Here is a 22860-nt window from a genome sequence, read left to right as displayed (position 1 = left end):
GGTAGACCGAGAGGGACATGGGCCACTGGGGGTCATAACGGTGCCATGAGGTCCAAGGAGACAAAATAAAAAGCCTAGGGATTCATGGCAGCAACTACTTGTATGATTGCTAATGCCAGATGTTATATGAGACTCTTGCAGTGGAACCTAACAATTCCACGGTGCAGGTAATGGATCCTATTATTTCACAGTTGGTAAAAAAAATCCAAGACTTGCAGATCTCATTTGAGATTGTGGGTGTACCCAGAACATTTAATTCCCACTCATGTAGTGGCTGTTACTACAGACATTTTTGCCATGTGAGGGCATTGTCATGGACAGATTGCCCAAGGAGTATGGTGACAAACAAAGGCGTCTTCACATAAACGTTATGAGATGAAGATGGGGCTTATTACTGAAGGCCTTTTGGAACTTCCTCAAGGTGTTATTGCCATCCACACTGATAACATGGCTGTGACTTGCTATGTGGACAATCAGGGAGGAACTTGCTGTGACTTCCTCAGTTGAGAAGTGATAAAGGTATGAAAATGGGCTCTCTCCCAGAAATCTGAATGACACTCTGTCATATCCCAAGGAAAGCCAGTGTCTTACAAGACGGGCTTATTTGCTGTCTGCTGACACCACAAAAGTAATTTCGTAGTCTGCCCTAGTGGAAAAGATTTTTTTTTTGCAGGGAGGAAGTTTGTTATGAATTGTTTACATCACAGACCAAGACTAAGTGTAACAACTTTTTCTCCACATTTGTCTTCTGGAGGAACATCCAATGGATTCACTTTTCAAGAAGTTGTCCCAGGATTCCTTTATGCTTGTCCTCATTTAACTGTTTCCAAAATCCCTTTGTGATGATAGGAAGTACTCCCAACCATGCCAGGAGAAGTAGGGTAGTGGATGTATAACTATGCCAGCCAGCACAGTTAGCTGGAATTTTGTAAATAATTGCATGTCATTTGTATATCAAACTAATTTGTACAGATTATTGTGCTGAAAATGTATTTGTGAGGTTTGCTTCTGTTAAAATGTACAAACAGTGTGCCCTGCTGGAAGGAAAAGACATGTACAAGTATTATTGCAACTGAATTAGTATACATTGTAACAGCATATACTAGAAGGGAAAATGATAATAAAATATTCTTGAAATTAAATTACTTTATGGGTTAAGCCATAACGATTTTATCCCACAGTTTTGAAGGGAGCCAGAAACACAATGCCTGTGTTAAAGAATATGCTGTAGCTCCTCTAGGAAGAGTGGAATGTCTTTATGGTTTTATGACTTCCAGCAGATGCACCACATCTAAACAAAGCTCTATGTGTATAGTAACACATAGGTGCTAAAATCCTGTCAGCTTCTAGTGACGTGGAATAGTGTGGGAAACAGAGTCCGATGACCAGATATGATGCCGTTGTGTAATCAACTCTGAAATAATATTTGAATGTTAGTATTAAATTGCTCTCAGCATTCTGTATTCTGTCTTGGATCTGACAACAACGACCATTCACCCACAGCATCTTGTCTTGTGATAGTAGGTGACTTAACTAGAGAACAGTAGTAATTCTTTTAGATTAGTCAGGAAAATATAGTGAGATTAGAAGTACTGTTTTTCTATAACTGTATGAAAGTTTCCATCTGTGTTATTTTTAATATCCCCTGTGGCTGAAACTCTGGTGTTTACTGTAAATAGATATTTAGCATTTTACTGTTCTTTTATTATTTATTATTAAATATGTTTAAACTTTTCATTGTGGCTTTTTAGAAAATATTTCAGCATTGAGAGTATATGCATATATTTATTTGGGGATAACTGTGGCCTCTCCTGAAAGCCTTGCTGTTTGGTCAACATTACCATTTGGTATTAATATTAATTTCACTCAGTATAATTGGGTACCATTGTAAAGAGCCTTAAAATAGGTGGCAGGGGTTCTGGTCACAGTGATAACTACCATATAGTCTGGGCAGAAGGGGACACAGCAGGTGCATCTGTGCCATCCTTTCCCAGGTGTGTGTGTGTGTGTGTGTCAGCTGCTTGGAGCAGGGACACAAAGCACTGGTTTCACAGATAGGGTGTGGGGGGACTTAGCATGGAACCCCAACAAAGGACTGAACTCTAAGCTGTGCCAGTGGGGAGTCTTACTGGGGGTCTGGACAGATACAGAGAGGAACCAGTCCCTGTGCTGTTAAGGGAAATTGTGCTTGATGCAGAGAGGTCTGCATCTGGAAATACTGAGTGTATCCATTTGTATTCCAAGTGAACGTCCCTCTCCTGTGTCAGTGATGAGGATTCAGGCTCCTTGATTACTGGCCCAGAGTGGGGATGTCACACCCTTCATAAAGCCAGGCTGAGCAAGTCAAGAGTCATTCTTGTGGTCTCCTATTGGCCTTCGCAAGTGTAGTTCCCTATGCTTTGTCTTCATCTTCAGAGATGACTTCTGCATTTAAGACCTATCATAATCTTTCTGATCCACTTACCCAGGAAGACTCACCTGGACCTTCATTTTTTTCATCTAACTGCATTTTTACTACACATCTGGTAATGGTCAGAGTACCCTTTTTACCCTGATAGGATGGTCCAGATCCTTAACTTCTGCCCAGAAAACACACAAATTTAAATGGACACAGTTTTATGTATGGGTTACTGTTAAATGCTTGGATCCATCTATTGCTTCAGTACTGGCCATTCTATACTGCCTGTCACATATTTTTGACAATGATGTAAGTAATTTCTCTTGTCATGTTTCAGTTCTATAGTAGTCACAAAAGACTCCTATCAGTATTTCAAAATACACCATGTGTTTATTAACAAAGAAGATAATTAAAACCATGTTGCTTCTTCACAAAATATGTAGAGACAAAACACTTAAAATGCAGTCTTTAAAACAGTACTTACATATCTGTGGAAAATAAAAGTTCAGAATGACTTAATTCCTATACAAGTGTCTCAAAGCTAACCACAGACTGTCCAAAGAGCACAAGTATTTCCCTTTAGCACCTTTACAACAAGTAGTAACAAGGCAAGGAAGAGACTCATTAGCTTCCCACACAAGTGAGGCAATCTCCACAGGTACAATTGTCATTATTTGATTTTTCATTTTGCTGTATCTACTCCAATCTGCTTATGACATCTTCTTCCACTTGAAGATGCTGATGACTTCTCCCCAGAAATCTTTCTATGGTTATATATACACACATGTGCATGCACACATATACATATACCAAGCCTACAGTGCTCAGGCCTAAAATACAAATATTTACCCTAACTAAACCTCATGTTTCTTGGCTGTAAAGAGATGTATCTCTTCTCAACAACACACACCCTCTAGTTTACAGCATATGTTTATTTGGGTCTTTCCTATCTTCCACACTCCTTTCTCTAGTGTTAAAACTGTCAAAGCAGTTACAGTGTTACATTCTATTGTGGAACATTTGATAGCAATTTCTAATTTCCATCAAGTGGCCTAACTCTTAATCCCCTGCTTCCATGAAAATTTGCAAGGCCTTCTTCAGAGGTACTTTTTCATCCTTCCTGTTGTCAAAGATCTTATCTGCTTTGGACTTTGTGTTTTGTATTGGAAACACCAGCTTTCAATCCATTTGAACCAGCTTCAAGAGTTTGTTTAAATTGTGTGTGACAGAAAATTCTGTTTATGGTAACCATCAATTCTCCCTGCCACAAGAATTCCTGAAATGTCAGTCTGTGCATTACCCCTTTTAATTAGTCTTTCATATGAATGGAGTGTCCTTTTATTCTAATCTATCTTTCTTTCCCAATGTAGATACCAACATTAATTTTAACTAGTCCATAAACTTGACAGTCTCATTCTTTAATTATTTTCACAGAGACAAAAAATCTAGCTGTTTTGTATGGAATATTCACAGGCAGCTGAGATTATAGCTAGAAAGAACATTTATTAGAAAAGATTCTCAAGTCTTCATTTCTTCCTGTAGTAAAAATTTGCTTTAAAGTTTCTGTAGTCATCTTGTACAGGTGGTCGACTGACTGTATTAAATTCTAAATAGGAAAAATATAATAAGACTTTGTGATCTATGTCAAGAACACACTCAACTAGGGGGAGTAGCCATCTCTTGTGTCCTCTTCAGGAACGCATCCTTAAATGATATTTATGCAACAGCAGCTCAGAGTTCAGTGAATACTTCTGCAAGACAGCATAAATTGGATGTGATCTCTGGATGTAGGTCACAGTCATCAGGCATTTGTTCCCATGAGGATGAAGAAAACCAGGCAGAAGGATAAGTCTGAGACTGTGCTCTTATTGTTAACAAAGGTGGGCTTTCTCATCTCAATTACAGAAATTATATATAGGATTACAGGCCTCAAACAGATGCCATACGCAGACCGTCTCAAAAAACTCCAGCCCTACTCCATCGCATATCACCTACTCAGAGGTGATCTCTGCCTAATATGCAAAGCTATGTCAAACTCAAAGCTGCTGGACATGCTACACTTAAAGAAATCCCAATCTCTCCGAACCACACATTCCAGGGACCTAAACATTGTCACCACAATAAACAGAACATGCTGGAGGGATAGCTTCCTGTCCCAGAGCCTTCCCGTACTCTGGAACAAACTACCCATTCATGTCAAGCAAAGCTCCTCATTGGACCTCTTTAAGAAAAAGCTTGACGACTGGATGGGAAATAGAAAATTCACACCAGTAATCACTATTGTGGCACTGCTTGAAGGGGGAAAATAATTTTCTTGGGTGGTGAAAGCCAGGGAGCCTTTTGGCTAGGCTTGTATAGGCCCCAGGGCCGATAGCCTATTACCTACCTATGAACCTATAAAATTTATAATTATCCTGTCCCCTTTGCTGAGGAACCATAAGAGTATTGCTTTCTCATATCCAGACATATCCAACCATATCCTGGAACAAATCCATCTCATTAGTGGACAGGTTCAGTCATTGCCTGCTTATGTCTCATGAGTAGTGCCTTGGCTGGTCTGTTGCCATAAATCTTTTCCAGGACTGGGAGTAAGCCTAATTCTGACCTATATCCCCTCCAACCAATTTCAAATGCAGCAATTTATTTTCCATTATTCCTTCCTTGAGAGAACATCTTAAAGATGTACTTATGTAGAAGTGCAGCCCCCAGTCTCCTTTATACATTTTTTCACTTCCCCTTGTTCTAAACTTTCTGGGGAAAGCCAGGATGCACAAGTCAAGCTCATTCTGATAGCTCTGTGGTCCCCCTGCTATGTCTTCTGGACAGATCCTTTTCTTTGAGGCCAACCAGGAGTCTTCTAACTCATCAGTGTAATGAGCATGGTTTCCCCATTTCCAGTGGTAGTCAGCAACCCTTCTTACCCAGACTGGTTGGTCCAAAGATGGTTAGTTCTGCTTGGAGACCCAGCATGACGAAAACACATAAGAGCAAGTGGGTTTTTTTCCCCATTTATGCCATGGCCTGAGGTTTAGGTCCTCTCATAGCTCCATGTCCTTCCATTATGGAATACTTAACCAAAATCTTTGACTCTGGCTTGAGCTACTTTACAGTTAATGTCCATATCTTTGCAGTTTCAAATTTCCATCAAGGGCCAACTTTCAATTTCTTGCATCTGCAAAGTCTGCAGAACATTTCTAAGCAGTATGGCAGTTAAAGATTGTGTTTCTTTGCAGGATTTAAACTAGAAAATCTGATGCAGTCCCAGCTTGGGGCAGCTGCTGCTGCTGCTGAACTCAGATTTATTTCTTGGAAGACTATCTTTCTGGTTGTTCTCTCTTCCACTGGAAATATTTCTGAACTTCAGTCTTTGTCTGTGTACCCTCCATATCTTGTGTTCAAAAAAGACAGTATGTCTATGTGAACAAATCCATCCCTTATGCCAAAATTTGCAGTAGAGGCAGTTAATTAATCTTCCAGTTTTCTTTCCAAATTATAGTAACGAGAGATTGTTTTGCACTATACAGATGTAAATAGGCTACTCAGATTTTATATAGCTAGAACAAGGGTGACCAGAAACAGGTTAAATAGAAAGTAAGCCACTTTTGCTCATTTCTGTGTACACGCAGAATGAGTTTACAAAAACCTTTGCAATCTAGACTGAGCAGCTGTTTTAGGACATACACTGCACATACCTTTGCTTATTCTTGTAATGTACACTGAATGTGTTTGCTGCTTATTTCATCAGCATGAACATCTGATGTGAATAAGCTTTATCCATTAGAGTTTGAGACTTTCACACTGTTCTTCTAGTCACTGAGTATCAGGGCAAGCTTTGGCTGTCTTGTGAACCTCCAGGAAAGTAAAGGATCATAGGAGGTTACTAGGCTGTCGACACAGAGGTCATTTCAAGCCGAGCCTTTTCATTCCAATGTAATACTATAGAGACTCACAGTACCCAAGACTATATTTAGTAATGACTGCCCATGTCCAGGAGGGTTGTGGGCATTATCACGGTAAGAATTTATGCTGTCTCATCCACTTATCCAAGTTCCTTTTAAAGCAGGCTTTTCTAGAATAAGTGGAAAAACCTTCCTGAGCAGCATATCAGAACACATTAGCAGAGAAATAACCACATTTTTCTTTTAACATGGATAAGAAATGTGTTATTCTAGTATGGAGTTTTTTTCATTTATGGGGAAATGTAATCAGTACAACAAAACTTTTTTCAGAATTGATGACTTTATCCCTACATATAGGATAATGGCTGTACCAATGTTTAGGAAGAAAACATTTGAATAGTCAACAAGGTCCTATAAAATATTTTGTAACACTACTCTATAATAATGTTATTTACATCTACTTCTGGTAGGGGGTGTTTGGCTTGGCCAGGCTACTTTGTATTTGTACAAATCAAGGTGAACTACATTACTGTGATGCTTTTTTTAATTGCTTACAGTCAGACATCTGAGGTGTACTTTATAAAGGGGCTATAATTGGTGGGTATGGAGGCAGTCTGTTAACAAAGCTAATACCAGTTGTTTGATCAAGTCAAACAGATGCCAGTTTAGTTTTGCAGGGCTACTATGCATTTGCTTGAAACAAGCTGGAACACATTACAGTGGCTATTATTTTCCACATTCAGACATCTGTGGTGTACACTGTCAATAAAGTGGCTGTAACTGATGGTATGGAGACAGACTTTGGATAAAAATGACTGGCCCCTACTGTTCTTTGATCACAGTGATTGAGTTTTGTGACTTGGTGTCAAAAAAATATGCATTTATGTATATGTTTAATGCTTATTAGAAGCTAAAAGGGTTAACACATTTTCATTTTATTTTATATACAGCTTAATTCTGTATGAAATTTTAAGATGCTTTTTGAAACTGCAGTATGCTACTGAAACTTTCAAGATGCCCCCTGACCTAGTAACTGCTAGCACAGCAAAATTCATGTTTATGCCTTTTGGAAATGTACTTGAAAAACAGGTGATTATCTGCTAGGTCAGGAAATGAATGAATAGAACATTGAATATGAACAATCAGCCTTGTTCGTGTTATGAGAACATGCACAGCTGCAGAAAAGAAGAGATACATCAAACAAAGACTGTTTAAAGAATCTGTACTTGCTTTGTGCTCGAATTAGCCATAGTACCTTGAATGGTAACATAATATAGTGGGAAATGGTATCTAACCGGTGGTCGCCAAGGCCACATTGTTTTTCTTAGGAAGTTTTTCATAAAACTGATAATGCAAGCAGAAAATTATAGACAAACAGCTGCTATGAAATGATGATGTTAAAACTTGTGATCTGTTACGTCAGCTTGGTAGGCAATGTCTTATTAGAAAGTGTATAAAGATGAACTTACTTCCTGATTTTAGTTAGACAAACTCTGTATTAGAATGTTTTTGTCTCCTTGCTGCAAGATTAACGTGCCTTAACCTGAACCTTATGTGTATTGATCTTTTTGAAGTAAATTTTTCTTTTGACAGATTTGGTCCTTTCGGACCAGAAACTCTCGCTCTGACTCAGGTCAGATGGGCCCGATGGCATGAAACCGTACGGGGAAGAGACCACATCGGTTCTTCTGCTTTGAAAGACCTCCGACTAAATTGTTGTTCAAAAGAGGCCGGCCACTGTTTCTGATCTGTGATTGGAGGACGAGTCTACGGCACCGTCAGACGATCAATCACGGAGGCTTAGGTAAGGAGGAATTTACTTTTTTTCTGTTTTAGATCAGGGACTTGTTACAGTATTTTGTTTTTGTCAGGGATATCTGTAAAGTACAGATCAGGGACAAAAGAGATTGCTGTCTGGTCATAGATCAGGGAAACAGAATAGGTAGACAGTTATTCTAGATAAACTGTGAAAAAGAGAAATCGTGGTACCACGTGATAAGAAGGGTTACGTAACATTTTTCTTTAACTAAGTTAGGACAACATGGGAAATAAGTGCACAAAAAGATCCCGAGACCTGCCATTAACCGAAGAAGTGAAATATATGCAATTACATGTCGACAATGTTAGGTACTATACAAAATGGGTTAATAAATATGAATTTGATGGTAAACTAGAAAAATATTCGCTTATTAAACTGGTCAAACAGCTCAAAACTGACGCAAAAGGTCAGGTAAAAAAGCAACGTCAATTAGGCATTCCCCAGGCACACAGGTGGCTTGAGGAAGCAAACTGCAGGGAACAAAAGATTAAGAATTCAAAAGCAATGTTTTTAGATAAAGAAGACAATAACCTGGTAATAGCATCGGCCCCTCTGCCCCCTCCGCTTCCCTTACCAGAATATGAAGCGAGTGGACAAGCTGATCTACCTCTGCTATACCCAACTGTTCCTGCGAAACCAAAACCGTTTGTGAGAGATCCTGTCGAGACTAGGTCTCGAACACGTAAACCAAGAGGGGATATGGAGTTATATCAAATGAATGAAAACTCACGAGCTATGAGTGAAGAAGAGATATGTCCGTTCATAGAAGTACCAAATTCTCAGGCAGGACAGGAAGGGCAGGACCCGACTATCCAAGTATATAGACCGTGGACACCGGAAGATATCCGGAAAGCCACAGAAGGGATTCTCCATCCAAAAGTTAATTTTAGAAAATTCTTAGAAGATCTACAGGGCATGAGGTTAAGTTACCATTTGAACGGGGAAGAAGTAGAAAAAGTAGTCAGACAAATCATAGGTCCAGATTAGCACATGATTAGTGGCAACTGGAATCCTCGTGACGCAGAACATAAGCCACTCCCACATAGCAACGCAGAGCTGGATAACAGAGTGAAAGGTCTGACAGACCGAATCTCTGAGAAATGGAAGCCTAGGGCAGACTGGACTTGCATTAATCAATGCATCGAACAAGAAGGTGAAACTGTTGATAGATATTTTGCTAAATTACTAGAATGTTTTAATAACCATTGTGGAATGCAGGTACCTGAAGACCAAACACATGATTCCTCATATGAGCAGTAGCTAAAGAATGCATTTTTAAAAGGTAGTATTGCACCTATCAGTAGTTTTATTACAAAACACATGGTAGACCACCGTACACGTAGATTACAGTCCTTACTTGAATATGCAAGACATGCCGAAAGGCATTTTAATAGCAAAACGAAAAAGAAAACCCAAGTATTTGCAGTAGAAGATGGAGCAGAAGTCTTTGTAGTACAGTCCGGGAAAAAGGGCAAAAAAAATGCCCAGGGAAACAAACAATCTGATAAGCGATCAGAAGATTTTGAAGAGAGAAAGAAAAGGGGTGACTGTTTTAAATGCGGGAAAAAGGGACATTTAGCAAGGGATTGCAAGCAAAATAAGAAGGTAACCACGGAAGATAAGAAGGGTGAGAACTGACAATATGGTAGTCAGGAATCACTAGAAAGAAATAACCAAGAAAAGACAAATTTGAATGTGATAGAGGAAACAGAGGATGTGATGGGAGAAATAGAGGATGTGCAAGAAGTCACAGATAGTGAAGAGAATTAAATTTTGGACTTAGCATTATTGAGCCTGGAGCTCTACTTAGCAGACACAAAACCGGAAGTTACACTTCTGGTAGAGGGGAGGGAAGTAAAATTTTTGTGTGACTCAGGGGCATCACGGACCCTGATACATCCTTCCAAACTACCAGAAAATTCAGAATCACTTGACTATATATTAGTGAAAGCAGCTAATGGTCAGCTGTATCGGGAGCCACTGTCCCATAACATAGCAATAACTGACCCTGTTTCAGGGATGACCCAGAAAAGCAAAATTGTTGTTTCTGCAAAATGCCCAGTAAACCTTTTGGGCAGAGACCTTATGCAGATTTTTGGCATAGCAGTAGTCCCAACTATACAAGGTATGGAGGCACAGCAACAAATGGACACTTTTGTAGTGCGATCGGAGGGTGAAATTTTACTGGTACAGCCAGGACTTAGTTACGACTGGTCCAGGGGCAGTAACCAAAGAACTGATGAACATAGCCATCAGTAAGTCCCCCTCCCTCGACACTGATAAACAACATTTGTTGCATTGTACTCTGTATTACTGCAGCACACCAGGACCTGACAAGGAATATGAACAAGAACTGTTTAAAAACCGTGCAAACAGATTAGTGTTATGTAATCTGTACTGGGATACAGAGGGGAACAGTGTAGTTAGCTGTTCATTGCCCCAGGAATTCTTTGCACTTTATAAATCTAATCGACTACCACATGTTAGTTTAACTAAGGACAAGAATGTAAAATGGGCAGACCTATGAGAAAAAGTCACAAGGTGGGAAAAACAGACAGAACTAGAACTATCCGAACAGGGAGTATAAAAGCAGACGTTAAACTGGATAACACAGACACACCCAGCTGTGCACCTGCAGTCTAGCGAGGACAGCTGATTAGCACTCTTATTAGAAGAGGAAGAAAAAGCCTTACGAGGCATAAAAGAAACTCTCTGGTCAACAGGGAAATCAGATGTAGGACTTATTCGTACAGCAGGACCAGTAACAATCACGACAAAGTCAGCATTTAGACCACAAAAAAGACAGTATCCCTTGAGAAAGGATGCAGAAATAGGAATCAAACCTATAATAGCAGCCTTACTTAAGGAAGGAGTACTGGTAGAATCTCCCACTTCACCATGTAACGCACCCTTATTTCCTGTTAGAAAAGCAAATGGAGAATGGCGTATGGTCCAAGATCTACAAGCTGTAAATGATGCAGTAATACCCAGAGCACCTATGGTGCCAGATCTACACACCTTATTGAATGATTTAAAACCTCAACAGAAGTATTTTTCTGTGGTAGATGTTAGCAATGCATTTTTCTCAATACTGATACACCCTGACAGCCAACATTGGTTTGCATTTACATTTCAGGGGAAAAGGTATACATATACGCGACTACCACAAGGATATTGTGAAAGCCCAACAATATTCGCACAGGAAATGGCAAGTAACTTGGCGGGATTTATCCCATCGAAAGGCAGACAAATTTTACTTTATGTAGATGACATTCTGCTGGCGGCACCCACCCAGCAAGAATGCAGAGAAGATACCATAGCATTACTACAATTTTTAGCCACTCAAGGACACAAAGTAAACAAAAACAAACTGCAACTTTGGAAAAAGCAGGTTAAATACCTAGGATATGTAATATCCAAAGAAGGCAGAATATTAGATGGAAGACAGAAAAATAGCAATCTTATAAGCACCTAAACCGACTACCAAGAACGAAATGATGTCCTTCTTAGGTACGACTAATTTTTGTCGGAGTTGGATTCCAAACTATGCCTTGGAATCTGCTCCGTTGACCAACTTGATATACAAGAAACCTATGGCAGCACAAGATTTATTACAATGGACACCAGAAGCAGAATCAGCTTTCTGCAAACTGAAGCAATTGATAGCATCTTCATTAGTTTTAGGATTACCAAATTATCATAAACGTTTTTTCCAAACTGTAGATTGTAAGCAAGGTTATGTGACATCAGTATTGATACAGCAACATGGGGACAAGCAACACCCCATAGCTTACTATTCATCACAGCTAGACCCAGTGGCGTGATCTCTGCCCCACTGTGTACAAGCAGTAGTCGCAGCTGCAATGGCAGTGCAGGCTTCGGCCTCAGTAGTGTTGTTCCACTCTCTCACATTGAGAGTGCCTCATGCAGTTGCAATTATTTTACTGCAAGAAAAAGTAGCATATCTTTCTCCTGCTAGACATCTTTCTTGTATGACTATACTGTTGAGCCAACCTCATATGACAGTTGAACGATGCACAACTTTGAATCCGTCAACCTTGCTCCCAACCCCTGTGGATGGCACACCACATTGTTGCCTGCAGGAGATTGAGCAAAAGACACTACCTAGAGAAGATCTTACGGATGTTCCCTTGGATAATGCTGAGGTGACATACTACGTGGATGGCTCATGCAGAAAGGGTCCTACAGGGCAGAATCTAGTAGGGTATGCAGTAGTTTCTGATACTGAGATTTTAGAAGCAAAGTCTTTACCACACAACTTATCTGCACAAGCAGCAGAATTGATTGCCTTGACACGGGCATGTACCTTAGCAAAGGGTAAATGTGTAAATATTTTTACTGATAGCCAGTACGCTTTTTCTACTGTACATGTTTTTGCGCAACAGTGGAAGAATAGAGGAATGATAACATCTACTGGTAAACCGATTAATCATGCGCAATTTATTTTAGATTTGTTAGAATCTATTCAGTTACCTCAAAAAGTAGCTATTTGCAAATGCGTAGCTCACACCAAACAACAGGATAGGATTTCAAAAGGTAATGTGAGAGCTGACACAGCTGCAAAGCAGGCAGCTACAGCTCCATAAGTATTTCTTTTGAGTGAGGAATTACAACCTTCTGAGATTTTAGATTTAGAAATGTTAAAAACAATGCAGACACTCACTATGAAAGTAGAAAAACAGAAATGGGTAAAACGAGGAGCAATCCTTGAGAAGGGGCTGTACATCTCCAAGGAAGGAAAACCAATTTTGCCGTCTAACTTGTTTAGATATTCAACTTTGTTGAGCCATGGGCAGAGCCATGTCTCAACAGGGGGGATGGTACAGTTAGTGATTCGAGTATTTACGATGATGGATTTACAAACTACACAAAAAAATTTTGTGCAACATGCCATGTTTGCAACAGACATCATGCACAAGGGGCACTGAAGCCTAAGCAAGGGAGTTTCCCTACACCGCCATACCTGTTCCATACTATTTGTATGGACTTCATAGAATTGAACAAATGCGAAAATAAGAAGTACTGTCATGTCATTGTAGATATGTTTTCCAAGTGGGTGGAAGCTTTTCCGACCAAAAATTCAGACGCAGCTACTGTTGCGAAAATACTTGTTAAAGAAATTATTCCTAGATTTGGCATACCGGAAAAGATTTACAGTGACCATGGCTCACATTTTGTAAATCAAACTATACAACAACTGAGTCGATTTTTTGTAATTTCTTTAAAAAACCATTGCGCATATCATCCGCAATCTGCAGGACTGGTAGAGAGGCACAATGGGGTTTTGAAGGGTAAGCTTAGGAAAATAATGACAGAGACTCAGAAGAATTGGGTGCACTGTTTACCTCTGGCACTGTTGAGTATGAGAACTGTTCCAAATGCAAAGGGGTTAACTCCTTTTGAAACATTGTTTGGGAGGGCATATTATGTACCTCAGTGGAAACTTCTCATGCCTGCAGATCAGGAGGCCGACAGTTCACTGGCAGAGTACATGAGGAGGTTACTGAGTAATAGAAAACTTCTACAGTTAAATTCTGTTTCAGATAAAGAACAGACCAGACCATCGGAGGCAGCAGTGCAACCAGGCATGCAACCAGGAGAGTGGATCTGGGTGAAAGTCATTAAGAGAAAGAATTGGAGCTCACCGAAGTGGGAAGGACCATTCCAAGTTTTGTTGGCAACACCCACTGCAGTCAAGGTAGCTGAGCATGCATCCTGGATCTATTTAACACACTGCAAATTGGTCAAGAACTTTGAACTGGACAAAAATCTTGCTACTGTTACACAACAAGAACAAAATGACCAGGTATGGAGTAAACAGGGATGCAGAACAGTCTCAGAAAAATTGCATAATTATCCTGTTAGCTATACTGGTGACAGTGATCTTTTTGCTGTGGCCTTTCCTTTTTTCAGCTACACGAGTTGAACTGAACAAGCGTGATGCATTACTCATAGACTGGCATCCAAACTTTAACACTTATCAAGCAATTAAATATGTGTATGCTGAGACTTTTAATGTTTCGAACTGCTGGATTTGCACAGCTATACTGACAGCATACGGGGGATTATTGATGACTGCTGTCCCCCTAGGGGTCAATGAGACCTGGGAAAATTTGATCTTTGATACTACACCTGTAAAATCACAAGACAAAATAGCATTGTACCTACCTGTTACACAAAAGGGAGTTATATGTTTTTATAAAAATGACACTATTCAGGTGGGTTGGAGCAATTGCAATGTGACTGTTTCTTATAAATGTTATATTAAGGCCAGTAAGGCGGAAACTATTTGTGATACAAACTATGAGGCATATTTTGAAAAGATGCATAGAACTGTTAGCGAAGTACAACATAATCCTGTTCTTTTAAAGCAGCTTTCTATTATTGATAAGAAAATGTTTCATGCAGGGCAAGCTTATATCAATACTAAAGTAGAGAACTGTTATTTCATTTGTGGGAAAAAGGCATACAAATGGTTACCTGAGAATTGGTCCGGCAGTTGTTTTTTGGGTTACCTGGTTCCGGCCATACGACACACTGCAGCTTTGCCTCGAGGAAAAATTTGAAACATCAGAGAGGTCAGCAACAAACCTAGAAATCCAATCAAGAGACCCGAGAATCCAGTGGGACAAATCGAAGCAGGATGGAGAAACCATAATTCCGTAAAGAACAAAGATAAACTAACACACATGGACTTGAGTGACACTATTATATCGTGGGCTGGCATAGCCCCTGCATATGGCGCAGAAAAATCGATTTGGGAGCTGAGGAAACTGTCCAAACTTCTTGAAGTTATGAGCAATGCAACTTTTTCTGCTCTCGAATTAGTGACTGATGAACTGAATGCTATTAGAACTGTGGTCCTTCAGAACCGCATGGCTCTCAACTTCACCCTAGCGGCGAGAGGTGGTACATGTGCTTTAATCAAAGAAGAATGCTGTTTGTATATTCCTGACAACCAGCATGAGATAAACGACCATCTTGAGGTGATTCAGCAAGTGTCGTCCATGACCAAACCAGGCCCAAACCCTCTGACGGACTTTTTCCAGAATTTGTTTGGGGGGGTGGGGTTCCATCCTAATGAACATCCTGATTGCCATTTGTGTGGGATTACTCCTATTAGGAGTGTGCATTTGTTGTGGTATTCCCTGCATGAAAAAGTTAATCAAAGATTTTATAGACATGTCAGTTTCTGAGACTTTGTACCAAAGTACTGAAATTGAAGAGTTGTTGAAAAGTGAAACACTTTCATAAGTCTAAACTGAATGACTCTCTTAACTGCAAATCCTGAATGGAAGAGGTTAGGAGAAGAAGTAAACTGTTTATGCTTTTGAAAATAGAATAAAAAGTAATAACAGGGGGTAAATGTTAGAAAAATATGCATTTATGTATATGTTTAATGCTTATTAGAAGCTAAAAGGGTTAACCCATTTTCATTCTATTTTATATACAGCTTAATTCTGTATGAAATTATAAGATGCTTTTTGAAACTGCAGTATGCTACTGAAACTTGCAAGATGCCCCCTGACCTAGTAACTGCTAGCACAGCAAAATTCATGTTTATGCCTTTTGGAAATGTACTTGAAAAACAGGTGATTATCTGCTAAGTCAGGAAATGAATGAATAGAACATTGAATATGAACAATCAGCCTTGTTCGTGTTATGAGAACATGCACAGCTGCAGAAAAGAAGAGGATACATCAAACAAAGACTGTTTGAAGAATCTGTACTTGCTTTGTACTCAAATTAGCCATAGTACCTTGAATGGTAACATAATATAGTGGGAAGCGGTATCTAACCGGTGGTCGCCAAGGCCACATTGTTTTTCTTAGGAAGTTTTTCATAAAACTGATAATGCAATCAGAAAATTATAGACAAACAGCTGCTATGAAATGATGATGTTAAAACTTGTGATCTGTTACGTCAGCTTGGTAGGCAATGTCTTATTAGAAAGTGTATAAAGATGAACTTACTTCCTGATTTTAGTTAGACAAACTCTGTATTAGAATGTTTTTGTCTCCTTGCTGCAAGATTAAAGTGCCTTAACCTGAACCTGCCGTTCTTTTTGAAGTTAATTTTTCTTTTGACACTTGGGTTTTGTGTACGTGTGTGTGTGTGTGTGTGTGTGTGTGTGTGTGTGTGTGTGTGTGTGTGTGTGTGTGCGCGTGCGTGTGTGTGCATGTGTGTGCGTGCTGTCACATGGGGGCGGGAATTGGATATGTATGAAGAAATGTAGTCACAACTTTAGTTTGTGGATGTTTTATGGTACCTCTTCATAGTCAATGTATGTAAGTGTACCCTGTCAGAATGGGTATAGTTGATTGAGACAGGTTGTGGGTGCAGAATGTTGAAATTAATAATGTTGATATTTTACAAAGCTAGTTAAGATATTGTGCATGTTTTGAATTTATGTGGAATCTGCTTCTCCTTGTGTATGTGTGGGTTTTAACCAGGTGCACTGGTTTTGTCCAGTATTCCAAAGACACGTCATTGTTGAACTGATATACCTGCAATAGGAATGATGTAAGTAAGCATGCTGTGTAAGAGAAAGGGTGTATGTGTAAAATAATCATCACTTATTTTATCTATGGACACATGCATATTAGGGGAACATACTGTAGTCTTGTCGCTATCAGTAAAAAAAAAGAGTATTCTTTCAGAATAAGACAGAATTCATCATCAAACATCTAGACTGTTAGATCGTTAGATCTTCGGGGGGGGGCTTTCACTCACCAGACATTTGGCTGTATAAGGGGATTCATGCTCAAAAGTATGATGCCATGGCTAACCTCTGTCATGTGCCCTGTGTAGTCTAAAACAAACTCTTCATTTATATATATATATATATATATATATATATATATATATATATATATATATATATATATATATATATATATATATATATATATATATATAAAAACACACACACACACTAAATACTGAGGTTTCCATATCTTGGAACAAGTGATATTTTGTTAACGGGTTGAATTCCGTTTCATGATGAATGAACCTACTGGGTATGGTTTTATGCTATTTATATGACCATAGTAACACTGTAGTTCATGCTGTTTGACCCTGTGCCTGATGACCATCAGGCCCCAAAGTTAGGTAGAGTCCATTCATTTCTCCCTCGTTGGTATCCCCAACATGGTGTGAGAACAGTCCAGAGGGACAGATAATCAGGAACCCGTGAGAGTGCTTTTTTTGCCTTTGCTAGCATCTCTGCAATGAGAGTATATGGTATGGGCTTTAACCCCTCCCCTGGGCAGAGTCAAGCAATCTGTGTTACTGTAGGAGATACTGTGACCTAATGCAAATGTACTCTTCTATATATGATATGGGTTACCTTATTGTCCTGAACTCACCGACCAGAGCTATCCTTGCTCTACTGCTCCTTCTCTGAGGGACCGTGGCAATAGATGGCCCTACTCTGCCACTGTGCTCCCCAAAATAAGTACAGCCATCATTCCTGTACCAGCAGATTACCCAGCTACTGATAAAAGAACTCTTCTGTGCCCTAACCTGGGTTTTATCCTTCTGTGCTAGTGGAGTTAATGCACTGTAATTCTTATTTTTCAGCTTTGATATTACCCACAAGGGTTTGTGTTGGTCAATCTTATGACCTACTGAACTTTAAGACATTTGAGCACCAGAACCTTTTGCTGATGTTATCTTCTTCATATATAAGTATCAAGATTGTTTTTGGTGGAAGTTAATGACTAACTTCTGACTTAAAGGGAATCTTATCCCATGGCATTAGAAGGTGCTTTGTAACATATTTATTTTTGTTTTCTGTTATTGATATTTATTTTGGTATCAGGTTCCTGATCTAGTGTTGGCTCCCTCAGCAGCACATTTCAGACATAGAATTTCAAACAGAACCAGATCAGACATTGCCTTATAGAGAGAGGTTACTTCTTAGCAACCTAAAAGGAACAAAACACAATGACAGTTCCTGAAGTCTTTCTGAATAGTTCCAGTATTAGTACTTTTCTAGTTAGGGATCATTGTATCTTTTCATGTTCTTTCAAGTGGCTTATGCAAAGACTGCGTAGTACCACTACAGACCCTGGGAACTATCGCCCCATTAGCCTGACGAGTCTGGTATGCAAAGCTATGGAGTGCATTATCATGGACCTGCTTAACAAAGATATAGGCAATCTCCAAACTCCTGACCCCACACAGTTTGGCTTTGTCAAGGGGCGAACCTGCCTGCTGAACCTGGTTAACTTTTTCAAGGCATTCACCAAGGCTGTGGATGAGGGTAAGGCAGTGCATACAGCCTACCTCGACCTGGCCAAGGCCTTTGATATCATTCCCCACTCAGGTATCATTGATAAACTTACCAAACTGGGCATCAATCCTTACATCACTAGGTGGGTTGAAAATTGGCTCACAGACAGGACCCACAGAGTGAAAGCTGCGGATTCTAAGTCAGACTGTCGACCAGTTATGAGTGGAGTCCCACAAGGCTCGGTCCTGGGCCCTGTCCTGTTTGGCACCTACTTCTCAGAAGTCCAGGCCAACAGAGAAGGACTCTGGCTGACCAAGTTCACTAGGAGTCATTATCAACTCCCCAAGTGATGCAGACATCCTATAAAAGGACCTCTCTGAGACCAGTGATTGGTGTCAGAACCATGGCCTAAAGTTTAATGCCAAAAAATGCGTTATCATCCCCTTTGGAAAAAACTCAATTCCCAAGAATTGCCCCATTGATGGGAGCCCACTGAACACTGAAGGGGCCATAAGAGATCTGGGCACCCAGGTCGACAGCCACCTCACTTTCGATCACATTGCCACCGTGGTCAGAATGTCCTTCTATGTGACACATCTTATAACCAAAGGTTTTGCATCCAGGAAGAAAGACGTCATCATCCTTCTCTACTCATCCCTCATTAGACCAATCATCAAATATAATGCCCCATTTGGCATGTACCTGACCAGACACCTACAACAGCTGGAGAGGCCACAGACGTACCTCACAAAAAGGATTCTAGGCCTTAAACACATGACCTACATGGACATACTCAAATAACTTCAGCTGTTCTCTGTTTCTTATCGCCTACCTAGAGGTGATCTCTGCTTGACTTACAAAATGTCCGACCCGGCCCTACTTGAAATGCTACATCTAAAGAAATCCCATCCCCCATGCCACACGCTCCAGGGGTCACAACCTCATTACCACAATTAACAGAACATGCTGGAGGGGCAGGTTCATCTCCCAAAGACTGCCCATACTCTGGAATAAGCTTCCAATACATGTCAAGCAGAGCACCTTGCTGCTCCTCTTCAAGAGAAATCTTGACGAGTGGATGGGTAACAGAAAGTTCACTCCAGGGATCATTCCAGTTGCCCTACTGGATACGGGCACTGTGAACTAACATAGGGTGGCATGGTGCCTGGGCAAATTTTTTGGGGCTAGGCTTGTAAAGGTTCCAGGGCTATTAGCCTAATGCACACCTATGAACCTATGAACATTATATTCAGTAATGGGATCTGATCTGCCAAGTACAGAGTGGTAAAGTGATCTTCCATAAGTGATTACGCATACAATTGACTGGATAATAAAGTTACACGTGGATAGTTATCCAGGAATTCATGATAAAGTTAGTATAAAACCTGTCCTGGTGAAGAAACAAATGCAATACAGATTAAAGTTTATTTTAGTTCACTCTGTTAAAATATTGGCTGTATTTTAAAATTAGTTTTTAACTAATTGATTAATTGCTAGCTTAATGTTATTTTCCATGCTTACACTTATCAAGGGTATTGGAACTTGTCAGAGATTTGGGATACATGGCTAGACTTAAAAAGGCCCTTTTAGTCATTAGCCCAGTAAGCACCTATGAACCTATTGGTGGGTTGTGTCATATGCTGCTATTTATACGTAACGTTTAATGCATTGTTGAATTGCACTGAAGAAGGGTTGCATCCAAAAGCTTTGCTGTTTTGGATTAAAGTTTTATTCTTTACGTTCTTGGCCTGAGTTTATTTTGTAGTTTCTTTGATATACTCTGCGTCTAGTTCATCACTACCAGTCTATTTTCTGTGTAATTAAATAAAGATCCATGATGCAAATGTTGTGTTATAAAATCTATGCCATTCCTAACTTTTTATAAATCACTGTGCTACATTTCTGCAAATATAGCTCAGATGTATAGATAAAGTAGCTTTTTCTTTGGTTTTGCAGACTTTGTAAATATTCATACTGCAGCAGGTTGGATCACCCCAGGTGTATTTGGTGTGGGTCCCACCTGACACATCATGTGAACTGCTGTGTGCATCTTTTGGGAACATTTACTGTTCATTTCTTCCGTTGTCCCTGTGTATTGTTGGAATGAAGTGCTGTAGGATTGTGGGGGGGAGGGGTTGCCTCTTGCGTGTACTGCTGACTGTGTTGTTTGTCACAGTGAGGAACATTTCTTCTTGGATTGTTACATTACTTAAATTGATACCGTCAGAAACAGCAGATTCCAGAAATTTCAGTGTGTAAAGTCTGAGCTGTGTAGTCCTGAGCGAGGAATTACCAGAATGAAACAACCAAAAGTAGTCATTACACTTTGTGTAGCTTTATGGGTGGTATACCCACTTCAGTCCTACTGTTAGCAGCTTTGCCATTCATCCCTTCAAGTTCTGGCTACTGTATTTCTCAAAGAATGACATCTCTTCCTCAGTTAATTTCTCTTGAACCTGGATCATTAGTGCTAAAAGGAATAGTAGTGTTGATGCTGATGGATTAGTCTTACTTTAAAATTAGTTAAAAGAGGGATCACTTGGTTATATTGTCAGAAGTGTTCAGTATATGTATAGTACCACAAAAAAATGCAACAGGATGTAGAATCTTCTGCATTGAAACATTCTCAATGGATAACATATGATAACAGGAGGAGTGAGTTTTTATCTTCTCTGATTACTTAAGTGTTTTACTTTTGTTAATGATTAATGTGTCTCAGAAATGTGATTGCCTTGTTTATCAATGCATGTCAGCTCTTTAATCCAGTGTTTCAACAACTGCCTTCCCTTAGGACACCCTGTAGAGAGATCACAAAAGCTTGCAAATTCCTGTTGTCGAAGCAGATGGAAGATGGAGGTTGGGGTGAAGACTTTGAATCCTGTGAGCAGCGATGCTATGTCCAGAGTGCCAAGTCACAAATCCATAACACATGTTGGGCTCTGCTTGGACTTATGGCTGTCAGGTAGGAGGAAAAGATGCCCAAGAAGACACCTGAGACACCTAATAGTACAAAATCTAAATAAACTGGGAATAAACTCTTACATCACTTGCTAGATTACCAACCGGCTCATAGATAGGATGCAGATAATCAAAATAGGGGAAGTTACCACCAAAAGAGACAAGTCATGAGTGGAGTCCGTTATGTGCTAGGTTGTCTCCTGTTTAGCATCTACTTTTCTGAATTAAAAGCCAAAACCAAAGGGCTCTGGCTGACTAAGCTTGTAGATGACTGTAAGCTAAGAGCACCCACTGAATCCCCAAATGACTTAGCCATCCTGTAGTAAGGTTTATCTTAAATAATAACTGGTACCAAAATCATGGACTGAAACTAAATGCCAGAAATGCATTATTGTATCCTTTGGAAAGTCATCTACCCAAGGGCACTACCACATTGACAATAAGCCCCTAAGAGTTGACCCAGTTGTTCAGGATTTGGGAACTTACATGGACAGTGACCTAACTTTTGACCAACGTGTGTCTATTGTTGTAAGTCCTATTTTGCACAGCTTATAAACAAAGGGACTGTTTCTAGATCTAGGGATGTCATTGTCCCTGTTTCCTCAGTCCTCATTTGACCAGTCATTAAATATAATGTCCTCTTTGACATGTATCTGTCCAGACACTTGCAACAACTGGAACACCCACAGAGATAGCTCAGTAAAGGGATACATGGCCTAAACAACATGTCCTACACAGACTGACTCAAAGCTCTGTCACTATACTCTGTATCCTACAGACTGCTAAGGGATGACCTGTGCCTGAATACAAGACATCCCCCAACCCATTACTAATGGATTTACAGCACATCAGCAAGTCAAATGGTATCAGAAATACTCAGTCTAGGGATCTAAACCTCTTCTGCAACATTAACAGAATGGTTTGGAGGGACAGGTATATCTCAGAGAGGATACCACTGCTGTGAAACAGACTCCCCCATCCACATAAAACAAAATGCATCCCTATCGGTTTTCAAATGCAACTTAGATCTATGGATGGGAAACAGAAAATGTACCCCAGAACTGCCCTCTATACTTCTAATGGACACAGGCAGCTCCTAAATGCTTTGTCCCATGCATAAGTCCCCTCAAATTTCCTGAGGTATGATCCCAGTTATTCTCATTATGATTAATATATAATGATTTATCAACCATGAGATGGGTAAGGCCAATCTGTAACCAAATGAGATAGGTTATTTCAAGCACAAAAAGGGAAACCGGCTAGGCTTAAAATGGCCTGCAAGGGCAGCTAGCCTAGTACTAACCTATAAGAACAAGCTAGAACTGGCACTAGTGCAAAGTGACACAGTTGTGAGGATGCAGAACAAAGATGAATATTGGCATTAATGTAAGAATCTATAATGGGATAGGATGCAACACTGATATTGTGTGTTAATCACCTTTCTCAAGGCACTTTAGACACTTAAAAAGACAATAAAACTTGCAGGAAATAGAACCTGCAATAAAACTATGTCAGACTAACATGGCGA

At 39.8% G+C, this 22860-nt stretch overlaps 1 protein-coding gene across 3 annotated transcripts in view; it reads left to right on the top strand.

Annotated features, from left to right (window-relative positions):
• Window positions 1-22860, top strand: part of LSS (lanosterol synthase) — a 787682-nt gene that overhangs the window by 687807 nt on the left and 77015 nt on the right. For all 3 annotated transcript variants that reach the window (XM_044060550.1, XM_044060549.1, XM_044060551.1), the window contains one exon: window positions 21166-21336. In XM_044060550.1, the coding sequence (XP_043916485.1) occupies window positions 21166-21336 (171 nt within the window). The remainder of the gene's footprint in view (window positions 1-21165; window positions 21337-22860) is intronic.

This window comes from Protopterus annectens, chromosome 2.part0 (assembly GCF_019279795.1).
Source record: "Protopterus annectens isolate FY-2018-M chromosome 2.part0, PAN1.0, whole genome shotgun sequence".
Lineage (NCBI taxonomy): Eukaryota > Metazoa > Chordata > Ceratodontiformes > Protopteridae > Protopterus > Protopterus annectens.
The sequence above is the reverse complement of the archived record's forward strand: the minus strand, read 5'-3'. Positions and strand labels throughout refer to the sequence as shown.